We start from the raw sequence: 26,923 nt of genomic DNA on the forward strand, positions 1-26,923 counted from the left end.
AGTTTATACATATAGCTATTTTATCCTGCTGTAACATTAGTAATGCAAATACAAGAAGAATAAACAAAAATTGGTAGGTGATCCTTTAAAAAAGAAATGATCGCAACTTTATTTACTTTCAAACAACAGACTTTTGAAAGCGAACAAATCAAATAAAAGAAATGTCAAATTATACTTTTGAATAAGCTCGAATCAAACTCAAAGTAACGGAAATGTATGTAAAAATATAGAAACATAAATAACGGGTGGATATGTGTGTAAAAATCCTTCGACATTGCAATAAAAATGCAAATGCCGTCGACTAAATGTAATCTATTCGACGCGATGTCATGCCGATGCTTCCTATAGGACACAGTTTCCTACATACATCAATATAATAATTGCAAATAATTATGGCTAGTAATACAAACTCTATATTACTAAGCACTGTCGTGTCTAAACTGTATATCCCCACCCTACATTTTTTTATTGTTATTTAGTATATATTTAAACTTATTTTTATTTAAACTTAAAATATGTACAACATTTAAAAAAAATACGAGCTGAGTTTCTTATCAGTTCTTCTCATCTCGAAATCATTCCGAACTGACGGTAGATTTGACATATCATAAGAGTCTGTAATAGACCTACATGAATAAAGATATTTTGAATTTGAAATTTGAATTTAAACAATTTATTATTGTATTATCGTATCAATTCATATTCAAACACTGTCATACATCCACTGCACTAACATAAAGTATCCCACATTACTATACAGATCCATAATCTACTTAATAATAAAGATACATACACCACATATATCATTAAATATCTGCGTCTAATTAATGTAATATATGTATAGTACATGTGATAAGAGAGCACTGATACCTATAGCACAGGTGTAAAACCTAGTTTAGGGTATCAGGGTCCTCATTTCGTATCGCACAACTTTCTGCCATTTGATTACCTAGCTAATGAACTTCAACTATTATGTACTCTCCTTTTGATTTTGTAATCTTGTGGTTGTACAAATAAAGAATTATATATGATCAATATTTTGTATGTACATTTTATCAGTCAATTATAATATACATCGTCTGAACCGAAAAACATCGTCTTATGTCTTATCTTTACAGCTACACTTCCATGCTATTATGAAATTTGACAAATCGTGCTTCTATGAAAATTTTCTACAACTAATTAAACTCGAGGAAATTTTGTTGCTATAATAACTAAGGCAACTAATTCCAACGTTTCACGCTAGTTCGTGTTCTGTAAATTAGTTTGTTTTACAATTACACGTAACTGAATAAATCCTTTTTCGCGTAAACCCACAGCTTATTCATTATTTATTTGTATTTTTTATTTATTAATTTTAGAAGTTTATTGTTATTTTAATTTATAAAGTTCAAAACATTCGAAAAATAATGTTGTTAATATTGTAAATGATAATTTTAGAATAACTATACTATATATTTACTGAATAATAGAGAAGAAAGTATTGCTGTCATGCTTTAGTAACGGGAGACGCAAAGTCTCTTAATTGAAATAGAAATAATCTTTATTCAAATAAACTTAACATAAGCACTTTTGAATAGTCAAGTTTTTTTATTCTACCGCTCATTCGGAATGCAGACTCATCACAAGAAAAATGAGCAAGAAACTTGTGTGTTGCTCTTTTAAATAAATATTGATTTACTTATATTTAATTAACAACAAGGATTAGGTATGCGACAATCAACATAGAAATCGCTACGCACTTAATCTCTGTTCAATCAGATAACATTGTCAGCGCTATGAATTTTAAGTTAGATATTTTATACAAAAACATTATTATCGTTTACAAATTCTTCAATATTATAGAGATTGAATGAATACCGAAGAATAACTATATCATAATACTATATGCGTCAAGTTACTATAGTTACTGTAGTCAACATGTTTTGTAATATGCATCATGGAAAAGAAAAGAAGTGAAATCTATTTCCCCATGTTATTCTACAATGCGGTTTTGCAATACTCAAGAAACAGTTTTCTTAGCTATTTCTGGGATGATATCATCAAACCTATTCAGTTGAGAAGTGGGTCGAGATAATGAGAGCAAATCAAGTTCTCGACATGTCGTCTTAAATGATCCAATATTGATTTTTAATAACAAATATTTAATCGCCATTTTATTTCTTAGGAAAAAACAAATTTATCCCTGGTCAAATCACACAGCGCCATCTATTCTTAAGATAAGCGGAGCTTGTATTATGAGTACTGTACAAATGACATAAATACTTAGATATATTTTTTGTAAATACGTACATAATTTACATAGAAAACAACCAATCACACCCATGACTGATGTTGATGCGAGGAATCGAACCTGTGCCAGCAGTTTCGCCCGCGTAAAATTTATAATCTACAGTTATATTTTATTCTGATATATAAGCTATATTATTGTAAAGTTTCATTAAAATGCATTCAGTAGTTTTTGCGAGAATGAAGTGTGAAGTAAAGTGAAGTCCACACTCACAAACTTCCGCGTTTATAATAATATTAGTACGATTTCAATTACATATAAATAACTGTTATAATCGACGACCTCAGTGGTCTAGTGGTTTAGCACACCGTCATACCTTCAATGGTCGTGGGTTTGATTCCTCGCACAGTACAAACATTTGTATTTACGAATATGATTGTATTAGTCTGGGTGTTTAATATTACTATACATATATGTTTACAAAAAAGTATGTAAGTATATCAGTTGTCTAATACCCATAAGACAGCTTACCCTGGGAATAGATGGCGCTACGTGAGTTGTCCTGAAACATTATTATTATTATCATCCTCTCTGCCCCTCTAGCTCTATTTCAATGTCATGAACTCGTTACCTTCAGCGCAATCGCATTCAATTTTCAATTTTGTGAAAGCTCATTTCCTCTGAGTAAGTAAGCCATTTATTTGCATTACAGAAAGATATACTACCGTACACAGTATAGTAAAGTTACAGTGATTTAGGAATGATTGCTATTTCAGTATGCTTTTTATTTGTAAATAAATATTCATAGCAACCAATTACAAAAGGCCCTCAGTTGAACACCAACAACCGAGGCGAAATGGCTGAAATGGCTGGACTGATTATAACGAGACTTTTTTTGGCAGGTAACTGACGTAATAAGGAGTAATTTAAGGCTATTTTTTTTAGAAAAATATAGTTAAATTCCACGCCGACGAAGTTGCGGGAACAGCTAGTTATCAATAAGTCTTATTTTTATAAATTAAATTATAATTTGTTTTATTATCTATCTAATGTCAGCAAGATGCGACTCTAAAGGTCTTAAGTCGGTGTTTTTTTATAATGGATGATAATGGAATGGGGCACTCACATGAACTAACAGTAAACGCTGGCGGGGCACCAGTGGAGTATGCTAAGATGAATATGAGGTCAGGTCCATTAACCCATCGTGGCTAATTCGCCAGGAATTTAACATGATGGTTTCATGGGAAGTCAACCTGATATGGTACCTTGCTATCAAAGGAGTTATTAACCATATTCCTACCAATCCCCTTTAAACCACTACGATATAAGGCCTCAGTTTATAAAATATGATAGTGTATTTATTTGAAGTGGAATATTCCAGAAATCAATACACGAGAAACAGGTCACTGCAGTATTCAAACATTTGCAGCATCGTGAGCTAAGTGGATATTGAAACAAACAAGTGTTCGCTTACAGTTTAATATATGCTTAATTTAATTTCATTTGCAGAGTATTTTATATGTATTTGTAAACATTGGACTGCAAATGCAGTTCATACACCTATCTATATTAATAATCGCCTTGTGGTTGAAATTTACAATAATATATGATACAAAATGGTCTTTGATACAGCAATAACTAGTAGCTATATATATTTTAACAATAAACAAAAGAGTATATATATATATATATATATATATATGTGCGTGTGTGTCAAATGCATGATAGTAGGTATGTGTAATGTTTTTTTTTAATTTATTTTATGTCTTTCATGCATAATTTAAAAGAATAATTGTGGGAAACTTCATATTCCTCCATCTGCGCAATTTTCATAAAAATGGGTACAAAGTTTTTGCTTCGTGTATTAATAATGATAACAATTCACGCAGCGCCATCTAGTCACAAGCTAATCAGTACTTACGTTATGGGAATTAAACAATTGACAGAAATACTTAAATATGTATTTTTTCTAAATAGAAAACACCCAGACCTATACAAACAATCATACTCATGAATACAAATATTTGTACCGTGCGAGGAATCGAACCCGCGACCAACTAAACCTAAATCGCCAGTGTTCTAGTGACCACCGTGGTCACTATTTTAAGGAAATATACAACCAAAATATAGACTAATGCAGGTGAATAAAAAAATTCATATCTCAAAAGGTCAATATGGGTGAGGTTGAATAATTGGAGCAATTTTTAAAGTATCAAATGGTTGGTATAATTATACCGTAGCCTACCTTACCCAGTATTATGTATATAGTATGTATATATGTATAATACTATACTTTATCCTGAGTGATTAATGCACTGTATGTAGGGTAACTGCGCTAATGACACTCCCCCCCTCGAAACCATCGTGTTAAATTCCTGGTGAATTTGTCACGATGGGCTAACTGACCTCACCTCATGCTCATCTTAATATCCTCCACTGGTGCCCCGCCAGCGTAAACCGTTAGCGCAGGCGGGTGCACCATTCCATTAACATCCACAAAAAAAAAAATTACACTCCCGTCATTGTGCCAGTGAGTGCATTTATTTTTATGATGTCTATACAAATAAATAAAACTGATGTGTCTGTTTGTAATTTAAGGTCTTTTTTGATGTTGTTTGAAAAATTTTTTTTACGGAAGTTACAGATTTCATACATTTTAATTTTTTTCTTTTGTCCCTTTTTTTGTTTCTAATGTTAATAACTAAACAGCATGAATAATGTATTTTTTTTCATTCTTGAAAAGTTGTTTCTGTATGCTTCACCACTAGAATTTACATCACATTTGACTTACACATACCATTTGGAATATAGTATACATAGGTTTTCGTTTTTTCCATCAGTAGTGGATACGCGGACACAGTTTTGTCACTTTGAGAGAAATTGGTAATAAATAAATGAACAATAAATAATCTATAAAAATTTTTTTCTTTCTTATTATACTTAAAACTGGAAGCAAAAAAAATGGAAAAGTCCCTGAAAAGTTAAGTTGAAGAATCGGTGGCGGCGGTAACACAGCAGCCGGTCTTTATATGGTTTTATTTGGTTCTTAAATTACGTTAATATTTTAATCGTCTTCATTTTTTTCTTCTTTATCTTTATATGTAATATTTTGTTTTAAATCTTAAAGAGACAAAACTCTCTGTTTGCTGTTTATCTGTTGACAAGAGGAATTTAGATGAAATTTTCACAAAATATTTTATAACTATATATGTACTGACGACCTCGTTGATATAGTGGTTCAGCACACATTTATTTATTTCCGATAGTCGCAGGTTCGATTCCTTGCACGGCACAAATATTTGTTGTCATGAGTATGATTTTTTCTATCGGTGAGGATGTTTTCCATGTATAGTATGGACATATTAAAAAAAAATATCTAAGTATTTTATCATTTGTCTAGTACACATAACATACTCGTAGCTCTGCTTAGCTATGGACTGGATGGCGTTGTGTGAATTGTCCTGAGATATTATTATATAGGTAAAATAGTAAATAAATCTTAAGAAATTCTTTTTCTAATCATTTTAAATAAGCCATTTCCTGTTATATACGATTATTATATATCCCATGTTATATATTATACAATTATACAATTACCACAACAGATATATTTGATTATTATATACAATTAATTAATTAAGAAATTCTGACGAAGTTATATATGTAAAAAACAAATTCTAAATGTATACAAATTATTTCATAATGGCAACACCCACCAGTATTTAGCTAATCCTTTATTTAATATTTGTAAATGTCAGGACAGGGTTGGTATAAATGAAATTATTTATACTAAAAATGAAATTTTAATTTACATAATTTGCAAATAAAAATTATTGCTAGATATTGTTTTACAGGTTGTTAATTTTACAGACTCAGTAAGTATAAACATCGCATATAGCTATGACGCTCGTCATCCTGTGCATCGTACAATATTGTGTATCTGTGATGCATTGCGTTTTTCGCGGGAAAATAAAATATTGTATAAAAACGACTTGTTCTGCAGACATACCTACTTAGTTGTGCTCTTGACACTATTCTATATAAATTTATATGTATGTAACTAAATTCTAAGTAAATATAGATAAATAAATAATAATAATAATGCCTTTTTATTTCTTACTGATATTACTGATCAGCAAACATTAAACTTTAATCATAACCTTATATTATTTTAAATAATTTATATTACACTAGCTGTCCCGGCAAACGTTGTTTTGCCTTAAAATAAAATAAAATGTTAGGGGTAGACTACCTCTAACATTTAGGGTGATTAAAAATAGATGTTGGCCGATTCTCAGACATACTCAATACGCTCACTAAATTTCATGAGAATCGGTCAAGCCGTTTGGAGCAGTATGGGAACGAAAACTGTGACATGAGAATTTTATATATAAGATTTAATACACAACAAGCCGAATATAAAAACTGCTCCCACTAACAAGGTTCATACTCTGAAGGGAACATTGCGTCTCTTTTTTATTAATATCACAACATATACACCTATCTCTCTCTTCATCCCGGAACTTGTGTTGCAAATCTGCTTAATGACAGAAATTAGGGACTCACAGAGCACATTGTATAAATTCTCTCCAATAAATTATTTGATTTGATTATTGTTTCAGATATTTGATGGGCTTCAAAAACTTGTTACGCAGTATAGAGTGCAAAGGCATCGCTTCAGTACTGGGAATTAATTACTTCGCACGTGGCTCTCTGCAACCTAGATCACATGAACGGTAAATATATACATACATAACCGTAAATTAACATGTCTTGACTAACTGATCTTCAGCCGAAACGTACAAACTGGAAATCTTGAATAAAATACCTTTCGTCCTGAGCCTACTATAAGGAAAGGCCTAATTTTTTTTTTATTATATTTAGGATCACCAACCATTGTTACAATTATACAATTAATTTAATTACATGTGATGGGTTATGGTCTAATTGTACAATTAAAGGCTAACACGGCATGCAAAATAATATACAAAAGTTATATAAAAAAAAAAGGAAATCTTAATTTAACTGTTTCTTTTATATTATGAATTATGCTTATTATCTATTACTTATAATATACAATATATATTACTATTCCAATGGAGCTGTTAAATGTTCGTATATATTTTATTTAATTATTAGTAATAATAATGTTTTCTTATAGTATAGATTAGAAACAGATGGACAAAATGCACTTTGCTATATACAGTAAAGAAAAACAATAAATAATAATTACACATATATAAATACAAAAAGGCGGCCTTATTGCTGAAACCAATATTTTCAAGGCAACCTTAGAGGAACGGATTTATTTATCGAACATATTATATTATATTAAAATCCTTAGTAATCGGTTTAGCACATAATGTCACTTCCAATCCGTTTTATTTTCGATACATATATTATATATATATATATAGAAGTGGAAGAAGATGACATACTGAGCCGACCGCAAATTATAGTTGCCATTACATGTATATATACATATCTTTTAATCCGTGCCTGCTTTCGCGCCTTTTTGCCATAATTAACACTAAAATATGACGTACCTACACCTGACCATGGAGCAAAGGACCCGTTCAAGTATTACGCAAGTAGATTTGTTACAATTATTTACCCCCACCCCCCTCCCATCTCCCATCTCAGCAAAAGTAAGCAAAGTTCTTACCACCATGATTACGCAAACATTTTCAATTATAGTTTTTTTTAGCAAAGACAATGTGAGAGTTGCACTTCGTGTAAAAAGTAAACAACTACCTATGACGTAATCAACATCTAGACTACCCCACCCCCCATGTCATCCAACATAAACAAAGCCAAGATCCCCCCTCCCCATAGTGCTTACGTAATACTTGAACGACCCCTAAAAGCTAACTACAGATTTGTTGATACTTTATCAATTTTAAAAATATCCACAATAAATAAAATATGAATATAAAATATTTTAAAAGAATATGCATACATGAAACACAGAAGCAATCGTGCTCACGTGCGCCAATTATAATAATATTCTTTTCAATATTGTTATCGTTAAATATTTTTCTGATCGATCGTGAAATATATAGTCGATATATAGGCACACATGGTTCTGGGAAAGACAAGGCAATGATGATGATATTATTTCAATTCTATTGTTATCTGTTAAAAACAATATTTTTCTATTATTGATTGAGAATATATTTCCCAGATATATAGCACACATGGTACTGGGAAGAGATCTGTTGGACAACACACTGAACCTGGTACCCTCACTCATACCACTGCACAAGGACATCAAAGAAGACAGCCCCGAGTACCAAGTTTTGGAAAAGAAGTGAGTAGTACTCAATTATTAAAGGTAATCTTCTTCTAGAGGTATACCTACCTACCTACCTACCTACATAGGTATATCTAGGTATACCCTGGCGGAACCAACCACTTCCCCCTAGTGCGGTGGTGTGGGACCGCCCCCGCGGTCGGCACCCCGGCCCGGTAGCGATCTAGGAGCAGCTTGTGCCGCCCCTACCTCCTAACTCAGTCTCACCTATTTTAACTATCAAACAGTTGCTTGTAAGCTGTTTCAGTTAGGAAACAAAATTACAGGATAAGAAGCATGATATCTTAGTTCTCTGTAATAGCAACGCGTAAGTGATATCGCGAGTGTAACATGATATTGTGATGTCTGTCTATTGTGGAGTTATGTACGCAACAGTTACCGCTGACCATCAGGTCGTCAGTTTGATTGCCATTCCAACTATATTAAAACATCCTAAATTAATATCTGAATTTGAAGTACATAAATTTTTGTACGTACATACATGTATTCTTTCCCAAATCTATACTATTATAATAAATGCAGAATGTTACATTTGAAATATTGACACCTGAACGGATCTTTGGTAAATTTGAGGTGATGACGGTTTTGGGCTATTTTTTATCGACTTCGGTGGTCCAGCGGTTTATCAAATCACCTGACTTTCGATGGCCGTGGCTTTGATTCCTCGTACGGTGCCATCATTTGCATTTCTTGTATGATTGTTTATAGGTCTAATTGATTTATATTGTGTTTACATAAAAAATGTATTTAAGTATAGATATCAGTTATGTAGTACCCATAACACAAGTTTTACTTTGCTTAGCTTAGCACTAGTTGGCACTGAATTATCCAGGATACTACTCTTATTAGTACTAAGTTTGTTTATACACTAAGTTCAAATTACATGTCACTATAAGTTCCTTAATGGTTATTCATGACTTCACCAAAACAATAACTTACAGTAGAGCTGCGGCGTCGTATATTTTCGCAATAATTCACAGTCGATAGTGTGCAACCATATAATAAATTTCAATACTGTCGCAGTACAGATGCGTAACAAAATAGTTTTGCTTTTATTTATTTAATTATTTTACTTTTAACTTTTAATTTACGTTAAAATTGTCAAACCGCGATCTTCATGCTTCGGTGTACGTAGAATAACACTCTATACTATGTCATACTATTATAAATAGTCTGGATGAAGTACAAGCTGGCTTTATACGTACATTCTTTCACGCGCGAATCGACTTTCACTTAGGAATGAATGAGCACGTAAATGTAGAAGAAGAGAACGAGAAAAACTCCTGCGTTCTTCTATCGTGCGTGTTTCAGCGCCATTTTGTAATAATTAATTATTATTACAAAATGGCTGACATCGGAATATGATGAATGGACATAACTAAAGAGTTATTGATAATTTATAAATAATTTATAAATCGTGTCAATGAAAAATAAAATCTGTGGAATAAAATTAAAATTATAACAGAACGTGAAATGACATAAAAATACGCGACGCGCAATCATCTGCTTCTTCCTTATCCCATTTATTTGTGGTCGGCGTAATATGTTTTTCGCTTCCATTCATCCCTGTTCGCAGTCATCGCGTTATTTACTTCCTTTCTTACCGTATCATCTTTCACACAGTCCATCCATCTCTTTTGCCTTCCTCTGCCCTTATAACCATCCACATTCATATGTAACACCTTTCTTAAAATATGAAAATACGCGCAATGACGCGCGATAAAGTGAATACAAAAAATAGTTAAATGCAGTCCCTCAAAACCACGCGCTCTGAATTTCCCGCGCTAAATCGCGTGCGCTCGTGAAAATAACGTTTTGTGTAAGGGCTATAAAGCTATCATTTATCTCAAAAAAGACAGTAAAAGATGCGGATTGTCGAATAAATTATTATACACGTTAATTTATATTTGGTCTACATATGTGTAATATCATTATTATTAGTGTATGTATTTTATTAAATTACTTTAAAAAAAGAGTATATGTCTGCACTCCTTCGCAATATAAAATTTATCGGTGGCAAATTTCATACACGTGTTATTTTTATAAGTAAGGGTAAAAAGTTTTTGTTTCACATATTAATATTATCTTTCTGAATATCGTTGATGTTTTTCTTAATATTCTGACTACGCTTAAACATAAAAGTAAATATTCTGAAACTTGATATTTCGCTAAGGTATTTTTAAGTGTAGTAGGCAGCAATTAAGTAGGGATTTTATGGTTTTCCACGAAAACGGGAGATAACAAGTTCAATATAAGCAATGTCTCCGTATTCCACCCTAATTGGTAATATTCTGAAAGACAATCGCATCCAATGCCGCAACCACCCACGTTACTAACAAATAATTGAATACCGGTAAACCAACCTTGCTTCGGACGGGTACAAAATGTGTCTGTCTATTTACCTTTTCACGACTAAATGTCCGAAAGGATCTTAGTAATTATTTTTTTATATCTCTAAAATGTACAAACTAATAACAAAGTATATTTATAAGGATATCATGAGATGCTATTCGATAGAACAGTATCATAAATCTGCATCCAACAACTGCAATATAGCAAGCTACTTGGCGGCTGAAGTAGATGAGACTGAAAAGAAGGAAATTGTTAGTAATGTGGCCTGATAACGCCATTGCTAACAATGTACCATGTTAGTTTTACGCGGTTCACCCTGGAAAACATCGTGATAAGTTCCTGATGAATTTGTCACGATGGTCTTACTGATTTGATCTCATATTCATCTTTTCATACTGCACTGGTGCCTCGCCAGCCTATTAAGTTATCGCTGCGAGGGCACTGTTCCATTAACTGTATCTGTTTTAAAAAAATATGTGAGACTGACGTGCAAGCTTGTGACTTTTTAGTCTTCCTAAAATATGTTTTTTGAAATTATCGTAAAACTAATTACAGCACTTGTTTTATATATAAAAACATATACCAATAAAAACAATCATTGTAATCCAACGCGGCACATCGAGGCAGCGTACCTAAGATACTGGCGTTGCCTCTTTGAATGGCCAGACTTAACCTCTGGGCAACGTAGCTACCGGCTCTCGGGTCACAAGTAATTCTATTAAAGTCTATTAAAGCACTTCTGTACCAAACTGTACATTGTGCAGTGAATGCACTTGAATTAATGTGCTTGTTTTTCCGCTACGGATACTGAGTCAGCGTTCATTTTGAATTTCCCATAAAACTGTCCCCCTGTTACCTTATGAACAATAAAAGGACAAGGTCGGATATTCCAATAAGAGAAAAGTTTTCCACTGTTTTTGCGTAATCAACTTTGTTACAGATGTGTTAAAAAGGTTTAATATGTGAGAATATTGATACTTTCTTCGTTCAGGGCCTTTTTGCTAGTTTGCGGTTCTGCTTAAAACAAAATCTTTAAGTAATAGAAAGCTAGATTTACTGTTTTAGTCATACACACACATACATACTTATTTCACGGAAGGCTGTTTCAGACTAAATATATATCTAATCTAATATATAAAATTATCATGTATATAGTATGACATCTCACACTATGTATCTTTTAACGGCTTGGCCTATTTTGATGATTTTTTTATATACATTCGGTAGGTCTGAGAATTGGTTATGTATTTTTTCCCTTAAGTGATAAGAGTAGCCAAAATTTTTACCCTTCTATCACCAACCCTTATTTTTATATAGCGATATTATAACTTTATATGACAAAACGTTTGCCGTCAGCTAGTATGTATACAATATATATATTTAAGCAATATCAAATTTATGAAATTGAGAAGTTTAATTATATGTATTTTACTTAATTTCAATATTAACTAAAGTACAGCAATCAATTTAGCATTGGGATAAGAACAAAGACACTATTTGGTGGGAATTCGATTTTCTAAGTACTTATTTGGATAATTATTAAATTCTCAACAATATTAATTATTTTTAATTATCTTTAAAAAAAAAGCAAAAATCAGACTAATTAGATAAACAAACATATATGAGAAGGGATGTTAACAATACCATATAGTAAGTACTTAATAGTATTTTGTTGTGGTGAATAATATCGACAAACTCTTGCTTGTGAAGCGTTCCACTTTAATAAGTATAGTTATAATATATTTCTATATACTCCATCATCTAAATATATTTTCATTCATATAGATTTATGAAATAAGAAATGAAAAAAAAACAAACAAAGAAGTACTTGAAACGGGTAAAGAAAAAAGACAGATCATAAATATTATTGTGAATAGGCGGGGACAATGTTGGGGTTGGTTGGACACTTGATACGACGCGACGAACTTATTGATATTATTATCGAAGGAAAAATAGATGGAAAGAGAGAAAGGGGAAAACCAAGACACAGCTATATCAAGAAGTTAAAGAAAAGTTGGAGTCGTGTCGTATCAACAACTGCAAAGATTGATAAAAGATCGTGGTAGGTGGCGTGAGCTGAATGCATGAAGATTTATGTATGACAGACATGCATGATAATTTAAGTCAATCGTAATTTAGGAATGCAATTTGTTTTTCTTTCGAACCAATGTTGTTGGCCGTATTTGGCCGTTTTTTAAACAAAAGTGATATTGTGTAATATTGTTTTACAGAAATCAACAAATTGTGGACAACAAACACGAGAACGGTAGCGTGGCAGATGCTATTGAATATTTCGACCAAACCGCTACACTTCTGGATAAATTAAGAGCTGTGCAGAAACAGCTAAGAGAATATATTAGGTAAGTTATTAAATTAATGGTTCATTCATTCATAATTTAAGAGCTACGCTCTTGTCGGTGGAGCTCTTGCCACTTTCCGCGATTTTCCATCATGCTCTTTAATTCTTGATACGACACGATTCCCATTTTGTCCTCAATTTGTTTGATGTAGCTATTCTTTGGTCTTCCCCTCCCCCTCTTTCCTTCTATTTTCCCCTCAATAATAATTTTCATGAAATCATCGTGCCGTATCAAGTGTCCTAACATTTTTCCTCGTCTAAAAACGAGACGATGGTTAAATAATGTAATTTTAATAATAATAATAAGAAACTAAACTAAAGATAATGAATATTATTATTATTATAACCCTGGACAATTCACACAGCGCCATCTAGTTTAGCGCAATCGGAAATGTTTACATAGTTTGACGAATCATATCTGCGACCATCGGATGTAAAACTCAATCCAAAAACAGTTTTGGCGGGAAATCGTTATATATTTTTTATGTTACGGATATGAATCTTATTAATTAATATTATAAACGCGAAAGTTTGTGAGTATAAATGTTTGTTACTCTTTCACGCGAAAACTACTGAACAGATTTTCATGAAACTTTGTAGTAATATAGCTTATGCATCATAATACCACATAGGCTATATTTTTTTATTGAAATTTAACGCGGGTGAAACCGCGGGGTCAGCAGTATATTCTTCTTCTTCTTTAGGTGCCATCTCCTATCGGAGGTTGGCGATCATTATGGCGATCTTTACTTTGTCCGCGGCGGTCCTGAAAAGGGACCTGGTGCTCATCTTAAACCACTGCATGAGTTTTTTGACCAGGAAGTACGGCATCTGCCTGGTCTTCGGCAACCCTGAATTTTCCCTTGTATAATTAATTGCAGAAGACTGTATTTTTCATTCCGCATTATATATATGTCTTTTTTTGTACTCTTTGGAGAACAGTCTCGTTTCGCACTCTATCCCTCCACGATATCTTTAACATTCTCCTGTAAGCCCACATTTCGAAAGTTTGTATTCTCTTACACATCGTTTGTGTAAGAGTCCACGCTTCAACGCCATACAGGAGAACAGAAAAGACATAACAGCGCAGTAATCTAACTCTAGTCGCTATTTTTAGAGATCGATTGCAAAGTAGACTGCTCAATTTCATGAATGCATTTCGCGCTTGTTCGATACGGCATTTGATTTCCGTACTATGGTCTCCCTGTTCGTCCACAATACATCCGAGATATTTATAAGACTTTACCCTCTCCAGTGGACTATCTTTCAAAAATATGACATTGTTTAAAGTCTGAGTTGCACGACTTACAACCATAAATTTAGTCTTTTTGATGTTAATATTAATACCATGTGCTGTGCTCACATTTTGAACGCGGTCCATCAGGCTTTGCAGATCATCCCGAGTAGCAGCCAACATTATGGTATCGTCAGCATACCTGTATTGTTTACCATTGATAACAAGTCCTCCAAAGCTTCTGAAAAAATATTTTCCGCATAGATATTAAATAACAGCGGTGAGAGTATGCAGACGAGAATATCTATATCTGCAGAGATTTTTTGGTCTACTTTTATATTTGCCTTTTGTTTCCAATACAGATTGCGAATGATTTTAATGTCATTCGCATCTAGACCAATCTTTTCCAAAATTTGGATAAGTTTAAAATGTTGGACACAGTCAAATGCTTTCTCATAGTCGATAAAACAGGCGTAAACAGGTTGATTCATATCCCAACATCGTTGCATCAGGACGTGATAACCAAAAAGTGCATCACGGGTTCCAAATCCTCCCCGGAAACCAAACTGTGTAGCTGAGATATTCTCTTCTATTCTCCTATGTATTATTTTTAAAAAAATCTTTAAGACGTGGCTCATTAGAGAAATTGTTCGGTAATCACTACATTGTTTGGCGTTAGTTGTCTTTGGTAGCGTGATGAAGGTAGATTTGTGTGTGCTTCAATACATTTCCTCCCTATTTCTCTGTGCAAAACTTTATATTTCCGAACATCCACACATTTTGCCAGTCGTCTTCGTGTCATCAGATTATATATTTCGTCTGTGATCCATTCTTTCTTCTTCACAGGACTATCTGACGAAAGTATCTCCTTAGAAGTATGAAGTAGGACTTGCTTAAAGTTTAGCCAAATTCTGCACGGTTCTGCTATCAGTTCCGCTTCTTTTTGTTGTAATTCTCGTACTTTGTTGTTTAGCGATATATGAAATTCACTTCTAACATCTTTATTTTTAAGTTTTGTAACGTCAATAACAGTTCTTTTATTACGACGTAGTAATTTCTTTAATCTAATAGACATATCCGCTACGAGAGGGTTATGGTCTGAGCCGACATCAGCTCCAGGGTAAGTCTTAACTGATTTGATGCTATTTCTAAATCGTTTACTTATCAAAATATAATCTATCTGATTTCTTCTTATGTTTGTCAATGAGTCAGCAGGTGATTTCCAAGTATATAGACGACGTGGAGGTAATTTATAGTGTGTGTTTGTGACTACTAGTTGTTGGACTTGGCAGAACTCTATTAAACGGTCGCCGCGATCATTACGAGTCCCCAAACCGTAATTACCTATTATGTCTGGGACTTTTCCTTCGCCCACTTTGGCGTTAAAGTCGCCCATGATTATGTTCAATTCAGAATGTTTTAGAATTTTTATGGTTTTGCTAATGTCTTCGTAAAAAATTTCAATCTCTTCGTCACTATGATCAGTTGTTGGAGCATATACTTGGATTATGTTGATATTAACCGGCTTGGCTTGAAGTTGGAGTAACAAAACGCGATCAGATATTGGCAAGAAATTTGTGACGGTCGTATGAAATTGCTTCTTTATCATAATTGCTGTACCGTGACGGTGGTTTCTATCATCTTTACCACTGTAGTATAAAACTGTATCGCCTAGATCTTCTATATTACTTCCTTTAAGTCTATATGTTTGTGTTAAGTACTAGTTTCTAATTAGGTCTATTTTCCATTGTATCAACTTGTATGTCATTCAAAAAAAAAGGTCACGTGGTATCATAGCGAATGGAATTTAATTAGTAATTAGATTAATTTGTTTGCAGAGAGGGTGTGACAGAGAGTCTCCGGGAGGCCAGACGTAGCGAGGCTGTGTGTGCGGCGATACTCGTACTTGTGTGTGTGGTGTCACCCATCATCATAGCGTTAGTCACCAACGCTGTTAATACTATACAGGTATGTTATATGTCTGTCTGTACGCTGTACACTCTCCTGGTTTATTGTTATTCTTAGTCGCATGAATCTAGTTAAGACTTGGAACAAAATTATATTATCTACTAGCTGTACACGCGCCTAAATTACTCCTTATTACATCAGCTACCTGCCAATAAAATTCCCGTCAAAATCGGTCCAGCCATTTCAAACAGACAGACAGACAAACAGATAAAAATTGTAAAAAATGTTATTTTGTGTATTTATATTCATAGATATGTAGTAAAAAATGATTATTTCAATATTACAAACAGACACTCCAATTTTATTTATATGTATAGATGGCAACACAGACTTGGAACAAAATTATATTATCTGTGGTAATACAATTTGCTCATTTGTGAATATTAAATACTGTTAATATTATACAGATATATTAAATATCTGTCTGTACGCTTTACACTCTCCTGTTCTATTGTGATTATTATTTGCATTAATCTAGGACTGAAAAGAATACTGTATTCGGTAACAAAGATTCTACTTACCCATTTGTGAATATAGTCCAGTCTATAATGACTGGACTATAAGTCTCTCCGCCCTCTATCTCGGAAACAGTTCAAAGTTTAAAATTTTTTTTTGATACCTTGAAATTTATTATATGCGCACACCCTACCATATGTTTTGTGGACAACTTTTAGGGTGTCAATATACAAGTATTTACAAAATTACAGCTGGGTATCTCGCATTCCGAGATTCTTACCTAATTTAAGCTTAAATAACTGGACTATTAAGGTACATTAAGCCATGGCTGTTTGGGTACAGTCATTTGCATTTCCTTATAAAGAAAACAAACTTTACTTCGGCGTACCACGGACTGGACGACTGATTTGATAAGGTTTCACTATCATTTAGTAATTTTCTTCAAGAAGTTATAATAATTATAATAGAATAGTATATTTTTTCTGGAGCCTTTCTTCTTCTCAATTGAATCTAAAGACTAAACTGGGCGGTAAGAAATATTATTAATTCAAAAACTATGATTTATATAGGACTAAAAATCCGACATAAATAAATTATTTTTTCATTTCAATTTAAATATATGGCATTCTCTAGTATGTTATCAAATTTCAAAAATAAATACCCATTGGGCGACTACACTAATGGGGTAACTGTTTTAAAATCGTTTTTCAGGTGTACGCAAGAAATCTATCGGAAAAAGCTCGTGAATTAGAATATGAGAAAGAGTTGAGTGACTCATTACTTTATCAGATGCTGCCCGCGAGCGTAGCGAAACAGCTGAAGCAAACACAACAGGTATATAGACAGACAGACATAACTAAATATATAAAATCCTCACGTTACAGGTTTCGTTTTTATACTTCTATTTTATACTAAAATTTTTACGTATATTTAGTAGGTCCGAGAATAGGTTTATAACTAATTTTTATAACTTTAAGTTTTCGACAATTTTTTTTTATTATATTTACGGGTATGTCACATGGGCATTAAAAATATATACAGCCTTAAATTTTCACCCTTCTACCACCAACCCCTATTTTTTAATAGCGATTTTAATTTATATGTCAAAACAACGTTTATGGGGTTAGCGAGTAGTTATCTAAAACTATTATATACATATAATTGTGCCTATAAAAATAGAACGCTTTGCTGCGGGTGGCAGAATAAAAATTGTCAACATTTCTAACTCAGTCATTTTCATAAGTATTTTGTTGCTGTGTATAATCAATTTAAATACACATCGAGTTTCAATCAAGAAATTCCAATCTTGTGTTATAACAATAGTAATTTAAGATGAATTAAGTTTTAATAGCATAGGGGAAGTGCGGCTCACCTGATGGTAAGTGATTCTCGTCGCCCTTGAGCACTTCTTCTTCAAGAAGGGTATATTAAGGTTTCTTAAGGGTCGACAACGCGCACGTGACCACCTGGTGTTTCAGGTGTCTATAAGCTACGGTAACCATTTACCATCAGATGGGCCATGTGCCTGTTTGCCACTATAGTAGTATAAAAAAAAGCACCCACAATAATAGGGGAATTGCAAGCGCGTTGACGGCCTTTTAAGAAGGAATAAGCTCTTTTGTTGAATATTCTTCTAAATAATATATAATTTTTTTCTAATTCTTGTTCCTATATCGTATTTTTTTTTAATAATGGATAATCTTAAAATTACTTTTGTTAAAAATTCTTTCAATTTTAATATGATACATTATTAGAGTGAGTAACATGTATTTTTATTTTAACCCCCGACGCAAAAAAGTTTGTTATAAATTTGACTTATCTGTTTATTAGTGTTTTTCGAACTATTCTATTGGTGGCTGCAGCTGGCCTGTAGAACTGAACGATAGGCGGCGAGTGCAGATGTCACGCCAAACCTGCAGAAGGGTTTATGCAGCGGTCGGCTAACTGCTACTTGACGGATATGACGTTAGTCTGAAGACACCGGTAGGGGTTCGAACCTTAGCTCATGCAGTCGTAGTTTCAATCCCTGTTTGAATTGGACCAAAGCACTCAGATGTAGCCGCTGTTTATAAATTATAACCCCTTACAAGCTGGGGGATTGTTGGTAATGTGGACTAATGATCTCATTGCTAGCAATGTACCATATCAGGTTACCCCCATGCGGTACCTCTGGTAACCATCGTGATAAGTTCTTAGTGAATTTGTCACGATGGGCTAAGTGACCTGACCTCATGCTCTCTTATCATACACTGGTACCCTGCCAGCGTAAACCATTAGCACCATTCCATTATCATCCTTAAAAAACCCCTCACCAACTTGTATTTAACGCAATCATCGAACAAGCGACCTGCGGAACGTTAAGCAGGGGGCTAAATCTACTACACCTCCAAAGTCGTATAACAATAATGTTTATGATGCAGGTGCCAGCTGAGTTCTTCGCTTCAGTGACCGTTTACTTCAGTGATATTGTTGGATTCACAGCAATTGCAGCTGTGTCGACGCCATATCAGGTTAGTTTATGCTTCAAAGTTTATGCCACTTGCGAAATGTCCTATATATTGAGAAACTAAATCTAGGTGTTTACTACTTCGATTTAGACCCCAAAGGTCGTTAGTTCGTGAGTTAAACTTTAGCAGTTTCTAACTTACTCTCCGGTAATAAAGTTTAATGACACTTGTAAACGATCGACAAACTAAAGTTAATCAGAGAGACGGCAGCGACTTCCTGCCATGTTGTAGTCAAATTTAATATACCCACAGAAATTTAGCATGTCAACTAAGTTAATAATTTTTTTAATAATAAATTATTATTTACATCAACAGATATACACGCATACACATTTTATAAGACAATATAAATTACAAAAAAAAAAATACAGTATATTAAAAAAGAAGAAACAGATATAATATTTAAGTCTCAACATAACATTATGTCACTGCTGTCCTTACTAGGTCATTATAATGACCTGTATGAAGGACATCCAGTTACATTCCCTAGGTGAAAATTTGGATTAATTATTATGAAATAAAATAGTGTGCGTATTTTGAGTTCTAGATATTAAATACTAATGGTAATAATAATACTGCTGCTGTAGGATGCAAATTTGCATGGTACATGTTCGTGAGTATAATTGTGTGTATGTGTTTGTGTGTGGATGTGTGTGTATGAGTGTATGTGTGCTGTCGCTATGTTGTTTTATTATCAGATTGTCAGTAATAAACACATCAGTTTACCCGAGAACAGGACGGTAAAAACACAGCCAAAATATCGGGAACTCAATAAAAATAAAACGTGGTAATATCCCGTGATTTTTATTAATTGTACGTATAAATAATGACCGCGTCAAATTTAAAACAATAAGTATATAATTTAACAATCGGATTTGAAGCCATGACCTTTCTGAATCGGGGTAGTATATCACTATGCCATAAAGAATGTGACGAATCGATGGAACGTATCTGTGACAGAAAATACGAAGGTTTTTATAATGTTTTAAATTACAAATACAACTGCGAAGCAACATAAAACGAAGTCGACGTCGCCGCTGTCTCTTACATCTTTTAAATTACGCAACGGAAGATGCAGTTTTCAGAAATAGATAGATTATTCAAGAGAAATGTTTATATGTATAATACGTGCATGTTATACTATATACCAGTGTTTTCAAAACTTTTTGGTGCCACCTTAGCCTTTCTAAAATTCTTACGCTAAACATAAAAAAATGTAATTGTTCACTTACGAAAATTAGTAGTGTTGTAGTGGCTAGTAAATAATTAAATACAAAAGTGTATTCCAAATCATAAATTTAAAAATAATAAGACCATTAAAGCAGTTTGCAGCTGTTTGTCGCTAACATCGAAAATAAACAATAAAAATAATTCTATAAAGATGATGTAATATCCCTATTTCTGTATATCTGTGTAGTGTAGTTGAGTATGTTAGAAAGGGATGGGAATCTATGAAGAGATAAAACTTCTATAAGTTATAAACGGCCTTCAATATTAGTAACTGCCCTTACACGACACATTCTTTCACGCGTGATCAGAAGCGCGCGAGATTAAGTGCGGGATTATCAGCGCGCGCAATCGTGGCTTTAATTATATTTTACTACATTTTGTGTTCACTTTTTTCCACGTAGGGTTCATGTAATTTCACCTTCTTTTAAAATTTTATTGTTTACTTCACAGATTTTATTTTCCAAATACATATTTAAATATTATAAACTATACATATCTCTATAATTGTTCTTCTTATTCTTTTCTCCATAGACAGATGTCCGCCATTTTGTAATATTAATAAATTATTATTAAAAGGAACTAATGCACGCACGATTGAAGGACGCGAAAACACACAAGGTGGTGCCACGCGTAGACCACGCGTTGTTCTCTTCGTCAACATTTACATGTTAATTCTTCTTCGCGTGAGTCGCGCATGATAGAGCGTACTTGTAAACACTAAAGAAACGTTTAAGTGTTATAAATTATCAATTGTTGTATAATTACGTATTTGCTCCAAAGAATGTCCGCCATTTTGCAATATTAATTAATTGTTATTAAAAAGTGTTGTTTGGTCATTTCAGGTGATAAGTTTCCTCAACTCTGTATATAAATTGTTCGACGAACGTATCGAATGCTACGACGTGTACAAGATAGAGACTATTGGCGATTCGTACATGGTCGCTTCAGGACTGCCCGTCAGAAATGGTAAGTGTACAGATGCTATCAATATAAGTCTATGCGGACTGTAAACACTTATAAATATATAATTGTAAAAAATATCCAATCTCCTTTGTAGTAGACAGATACAAATGAGATGCCATATGTTCTCTTTCTTCCTACTTAATACTTTCTCTATAGAATTATTACTTTTTATTTGGCCATTTTGCAATACATAGGTGACATCGATAGTCATGCGGATTAGCACACCGTCTTACAACCGATGGTCGCAAAATATATTCACGATACAAATATTTGTATATTATGTAGCTATTATCAAAAAAATGTATTAAAATATTGCTATCAGTTGTCTAGCATTCCTAACACATGCACTATTTAGCGGGGAAGTAAATCGCTGTTTTGTTGTTTGAATTTTGTTACGTTTTTTATATATAAGAGTGCCCGTTAATTGTATATAAGAAAGTCACGCAAGTTTTCATACATTTTGCAGGCAACAAACATGCTACAGAAATAGCGAGCATGGCGTTAGAACTTCTAGAGGCAACGTCGATGTGCCGCCTTCCCCATCGCCCCGATCAGGTACCTACTTAGGTAATACAGTCTCAGTGTTATAGATTGTACAGTTTACCGCTTTGCATGATGCATTACTCTGTGCTTTATTGCATGATGTAGCTGACACCCGAGTTTGACGGTTGACAATGTTTTTCTTAAAACAATCGCTGTCGTATAAAAAAAAATTGTATATAAAATTAATATAAAAAAAATTGTCCTCAAGTATGGCATTTCGTTTAGCAAGTTAGGTTAAGTACTTAAAGTATACTCGCACTAGAGATTTTAAGCCAGTCACCCAAATATTGTTGCACCCCGGAGTTGATGCCGGGGCAAAGTTGGGGCATAGGGGTGATCCCTATGCCCCAACTTTCGCCTCCCTAGGGGGCTGCGGAGGGGGTAAAGGGAATTTTTAGTAATATAGATTGATGATCCCATTGCTAGCAATATACCATGTCAGGTTGACCTCCATGCGGTTCCCCTGAAAACCACCATAATTAATTCCCGGTGAATTTATCACGATAGCCTAACTGCCCTGACCTCATGCTCACCTTATCCTCTACTGGTGCCCTCCAGCGTAAACCGTTAGTGCAGTCGGGTGCATCATTCCATTATCATCCATAAAAAACCCTTCACCTTCCTAGGGGAGTGCGGATAACCAGACAGTCAGTCATATTAGTCACATAATGTAGCTGACACTGTTTTTGACAGTTGACAATTTGTTTCTTAAAACAAACGCTCTTGCATTTTCAATTATCTCCGTATTTTCCTCATACCCCTTAATACCTCTCACTTATCAGCTACATAAGATAACTCTGCTTTAATTATCATTGTAAATATCTTTATAAAATTATAACGCTAAATATCCTGTTATTATAATACTGGGTTAGTCGAAAAGGGTTTATTGTATGGAAGGAAAAGTTATTATTGTATTTCTATATATGTCTAGGTCTTTTCTATGTATATTATGTATGTATTTAGAAAAAAAATCATACCATACCCATAACACAAGCTCGGCTTAGCTTGGGACTAGATGGCGCTGTTTGAATTGTCCTGATATATGTATGGAATATTTTTTTTAATTTTATTTCTTATAAAATTAAAAAAAATATTCCATACATATATTCCAACGTAGATATAATTTTTCTCAAAAAAAATTGGATTCCGGAAAAGTCGTAGAACAAAAGTTGTTCTTTATCAATGGGTATTTTCATATCCTTCCAGCTTAGTATACCATTTCCGACTAACCCTGCATAATGTGCACAAGTGAAAGAAGTTTTAAACAATGTTTATGAAGGATTCTTTTCATATAACTTTTATACAGGCCTTATGTATGAGGAGCGGCATCCACACTGGGCCCTGCGTGGCTGGTATAGTCGGTACCAAGATGCCTAGATACTGCCTTTTTGGAGACACTATAAACACTGCTAGCAGGATGGAAAGTACTGGTGAACGTGAGTTATCCCTGGTATTAATTCAGTGTGTTGTTCAACACCAGTTTTTTTTTAATTGTAAATAATAATAAATAACCCTGGACAATTAACACAGCGCCATCTAGTCCCGTGGTAAGTAGAACTTTTGTTATATGTACTAGACAACTGATATAAATACTTAGATATTTTTTTTTGTGAATACATACATAACATACATAGAAAACACCCAGACCGATACAAACAATCATACTCATGAATCAAAATGTTTGCACCGTGCGAAGAATCCAACCCGCGACCATCGGAAGTACAGCTAAACCACTAAACCACCGAGGCCGTCAAATTGGAATGGCAAAGAAGCTCACGGCCCGCCTGATGGTAAGCGGTAACCGTCGCCTATGTGAAAGCACCACGGATATCACGTTATCATATGACACCTCTAATTCCACTCATGTCATTCCATAACTGTCCAGTTTCTTATCCTGTAATTACACTATCTAATCTTAACCTACAACCGAAACATAGCTTACAAAGCGAGTTGGTGGCTTAATATAGTCTATATTTGGTAAAAATATAATAGCAATTAGCAATAATAATAATCATTTTTCATTTCATTCAGCATAGCAGACAGTGGAAAAAATAAACGATCTTTCGGCTTTAGATCAATTTAGGGGTAGCTGTGGACGATGCTGACGGGACTCGAAGTGCGGGTTGTCGAGATGGTCGCAGTGCAAGAATTACAACACAAGAAGACCAAGTGCAAAGCACCAACTAGTTACTGTGACGACTTCGACGCCCCCGCAACTCGAGCCCCCTTAACATCTTCACAGCAGCACATAGACAATCGGTTTACAATACCGATAAAGACATTACAATTTGTAGAGTTTTTTTTATTAAAATAACAACAGGTGTGGCGTATTTTTGGTAACTGGCCACCATCGCTTATCGTAATACGGAAATAAAAATAAGTAAATAAAATTTAAACATTCTTATTTATTTATGTCTTATTTCTACAACTCAAGTTTTAAGATTTTATTTCTCAGTGCTTATAATAACTTAAATCTACCTATCTATCTAGCTATATCTATAATCATGTATTATATAAGTATTTATAACGTCCTATATGCCCAATTAGAATATCATATTCTCAGTTGATATTAAAAACTATTTATTTATATGTTTACAGCAATGAAAATCCAGATTTCCGAAGATGTGAAAAGAGCTTTAGATAAAACTGGACAATTCATAACAACGCCCAGAGGATTAGTTGATGTGAAGGTAATAAATGAAATCACATTATAATGTCCAACCTAGAGGAAGACCGAAAAAGAGATGGATGGACTGTGTGAAAGATGGTATGGTGAGAAAGGGAGTAAATAACGGAATGACTGCGAACAGAGATGAATGGAAGAGAAAAACATATTACGCCGACCCCAAATAAATGGGATAAGGAAGAAGCAGATGATGATGATGTCCAACCTAGACCCAACAGACGTCGTCCTGTCCGGAAAAGCAAAAGTCACTTACTGAACACCAGAAACTTATTGAAATGTGTGCACAAAATTTCATCCATATCAGTGTAGCCGTTTAGGAGTTAGGTAACACACTCATGTCCAGAATTATATATATGGAATCCCGACAATATCTTCTTACTACTAATCTATAGATACTTACTCTATTTCTGTTATACACAGTTATCTTGCTCCATAGAAGCGTTAGCGCAGTATTTATTTAGCCCTCTGCTCGATCCTCGGTCTACATAATTCAAACGGGTATCGAAATCACGACGGCCTGAGCCGAGGTTCGAACCCCTAGCGATGCCCTCAGACTAAAGTCGAATCGGTCAGGCGGGAGATGGCCTTCAGCTGCTCCATAAGTCCTTCCGCGGGTTTCGAGTGCCATCTCCACTGGCCTACTCCCCCTATAGTTCGGTGAAGCTGTAAACTGCGGCCAACAGCATTAGTATAGTTCGAAAAAAAATGGATGCAATACTTTCTAGGAGACAGTCCGTCGCATCGCATTGTTTAAGATTTATTTATTTATTCTTTATTGCACCAGAAATAAATTACAAAGAACATAAATAGAAGTAATAAGGTACAAAAGGCGATATTATCGCGTAAGTAATCTCTTCCAGACAACCTTTGGATAGAGGAAAGAAGACTGAAAGTGGTAGATGGCGCAAGAAAGAACTAGAAAAATAAAATAAGGCATAGCAATAACAATCTATACATATAAATAAAATTGGAGTGTCTGTTTGTAATATGGAAATAAACGTTTTTTACTATATGCATATGAATATAAATACGGCACATACACCAAAATATATTTTTTTATAATATTTGTCTCACTGTCTGTCTGTCTGTTTGTTTGTTCCAGCTAATCTCTGAAATGGCTAGACCTATTTTGATGGGACTTTTATTAGCAGGTAGCTGATGTAATAAGGAGTAACTTAGGCAACTTTTATTTTAGAAAAATAAAATAAAATTCCACACGGGCGAAGTCGCGGGTGCAGTTAGTACTAAATAATTATAATTTACATATATATATAATACATTTTAGATCTTAGATGTAAAAAGACGTACAATCTTTTTACCCGTTCTTTTACAGGGCAAAGGTGAAATGACAACGCACTGGTTAGAGGGTAGAACTGGGCCATCCCCAGTGAGACCAACAGCATCAACCCTCACGTATACACCCAGCTTCCTAGCCAGGATACACTCCCAAGGACGCTCATCATCACCAAGATACCAGCCCGACTCCAAAAGAGACTTTCACTGAATTGAAACAAGTTCACGCAAGTTTGTCTTTTCGATCGACTTCGAAAAGGAGATTCTCAAGTCGACTGTCGAAAGTGTTTTGTTTTTTCTACGTGTAACGATTTTGATGGGTCCTTTATTTGAAAGTTGGTGCTTCTCGTGTGGTCCTATATAAATGACATCAAGATCGGACCAATAGTTTTTTAATTATACTTAATAATTCAATTGCTACAATGCTTAATAAATGCTTAAAACATAGTTTCAGCCCACGAGAAACATACTTTATTTTTCTCGTGGGCTGAAACTATGTTTTAAGGGTACTGTGGCACTACCCTTATGGATCATCCATAAGTTATGTCATATGAATTTTCATAATTTTGGTCCCTATATAACGGAACGGGGTCCTTGTCACATGTTTGTGACGCCCCCTGCGCAGTGTGACGTCACAGATCTTACAAGTCTACATTTAGCGATTTAATTATTATTATATCACGACCTCGGCAGTCTAGCGATTTAGCACACTGCTTTATTTCCGATGGTTGCATTTCAATTTCTACATTCAGGAATATTAATGTTAGTATTGGTCTAGTGGTTTTCTAC

The 26,923-nt window shown here is 34.0% G+C and overlaps 1 protein-coding gene across 1 annotated transcript in view; it reads left to right on the plus strand.

The window, feature by feature from the left end:
• Nucleotides 1-26,407, plus strand: part of LOC131846797 (receptor-type guanylate cyclase gcy-1) — a 72,052-nt gene extending 45,645 nt beyond the window's left edge. Inside the window, exons 6-16 of the mRNA XM_059196203.1 lie at nucleotides 6,853-6,966; nucleotides 8,415-8,540; nucleotides 13,127-13,255; nucleotides 16,327-16,456; nucleotides 17,624-17,746; nucleotides 19,333-19,422; nucleotides 21,492-21,615; nucleotides 22,079-22,167; nucleotides 23,462-23,591; nucleotides 24,754-24,845; nucleotides 26,175-26,407. Coding sequence (XP_059052186.1) covers nucleotides 6,853-6,966; nucleotides 8,415-8,540; nucleotides 13,127-13,255; nucleotides 16,327-16,456; nucleotides 17,624-17,746; nucleotides 19,333-19,422; nucleotides 21,492-21,615; nucleotides 22,079-22,167; nucleotides 23,462-23,591; nucleotides 24,754-24,845; nucleotides 26,175-26,345 — 1,318 coding nt within the window. The 3' untranslated portion in view covers nucleotides 26,346-26,407. The remainder of the gene's footprint in view (nucleotides 1-6,852; nucleotides 6,967-8,414; nucleotides 8,541-13,126; nucleotides 13,256-16,326; nucleotides 16,457-17,623; nucleotides 17,747-19,332; nucleotides 19,423-21,491; nucleotides 21,616-22,078; nucleotides 22,168-23,461; nucleotides 23,592-24,753; nucleotides 24,846-26,174) is intronic.
• The last annotated feature ends 516 nt before the right edge of the window (nucleotides 26,408-26,923 follow it).

Source organism: Achroia grisella, unplaced genomic scaffold (assembly GCF_030625045.1).
Source record: "Achroia grisella isolate CSIRO2021 unplaced genomic scaffold, CSIRO_AGI_Agris_v1 utg512, whole genome shotgun sequence".
In the NCBI taxonomy this organism is placed as follows: Eukaryota; Metazoa; Arthropoda; class Insecta; order Lepidoptera; family Pyralidae; genus Achroia; species Achroia grisella.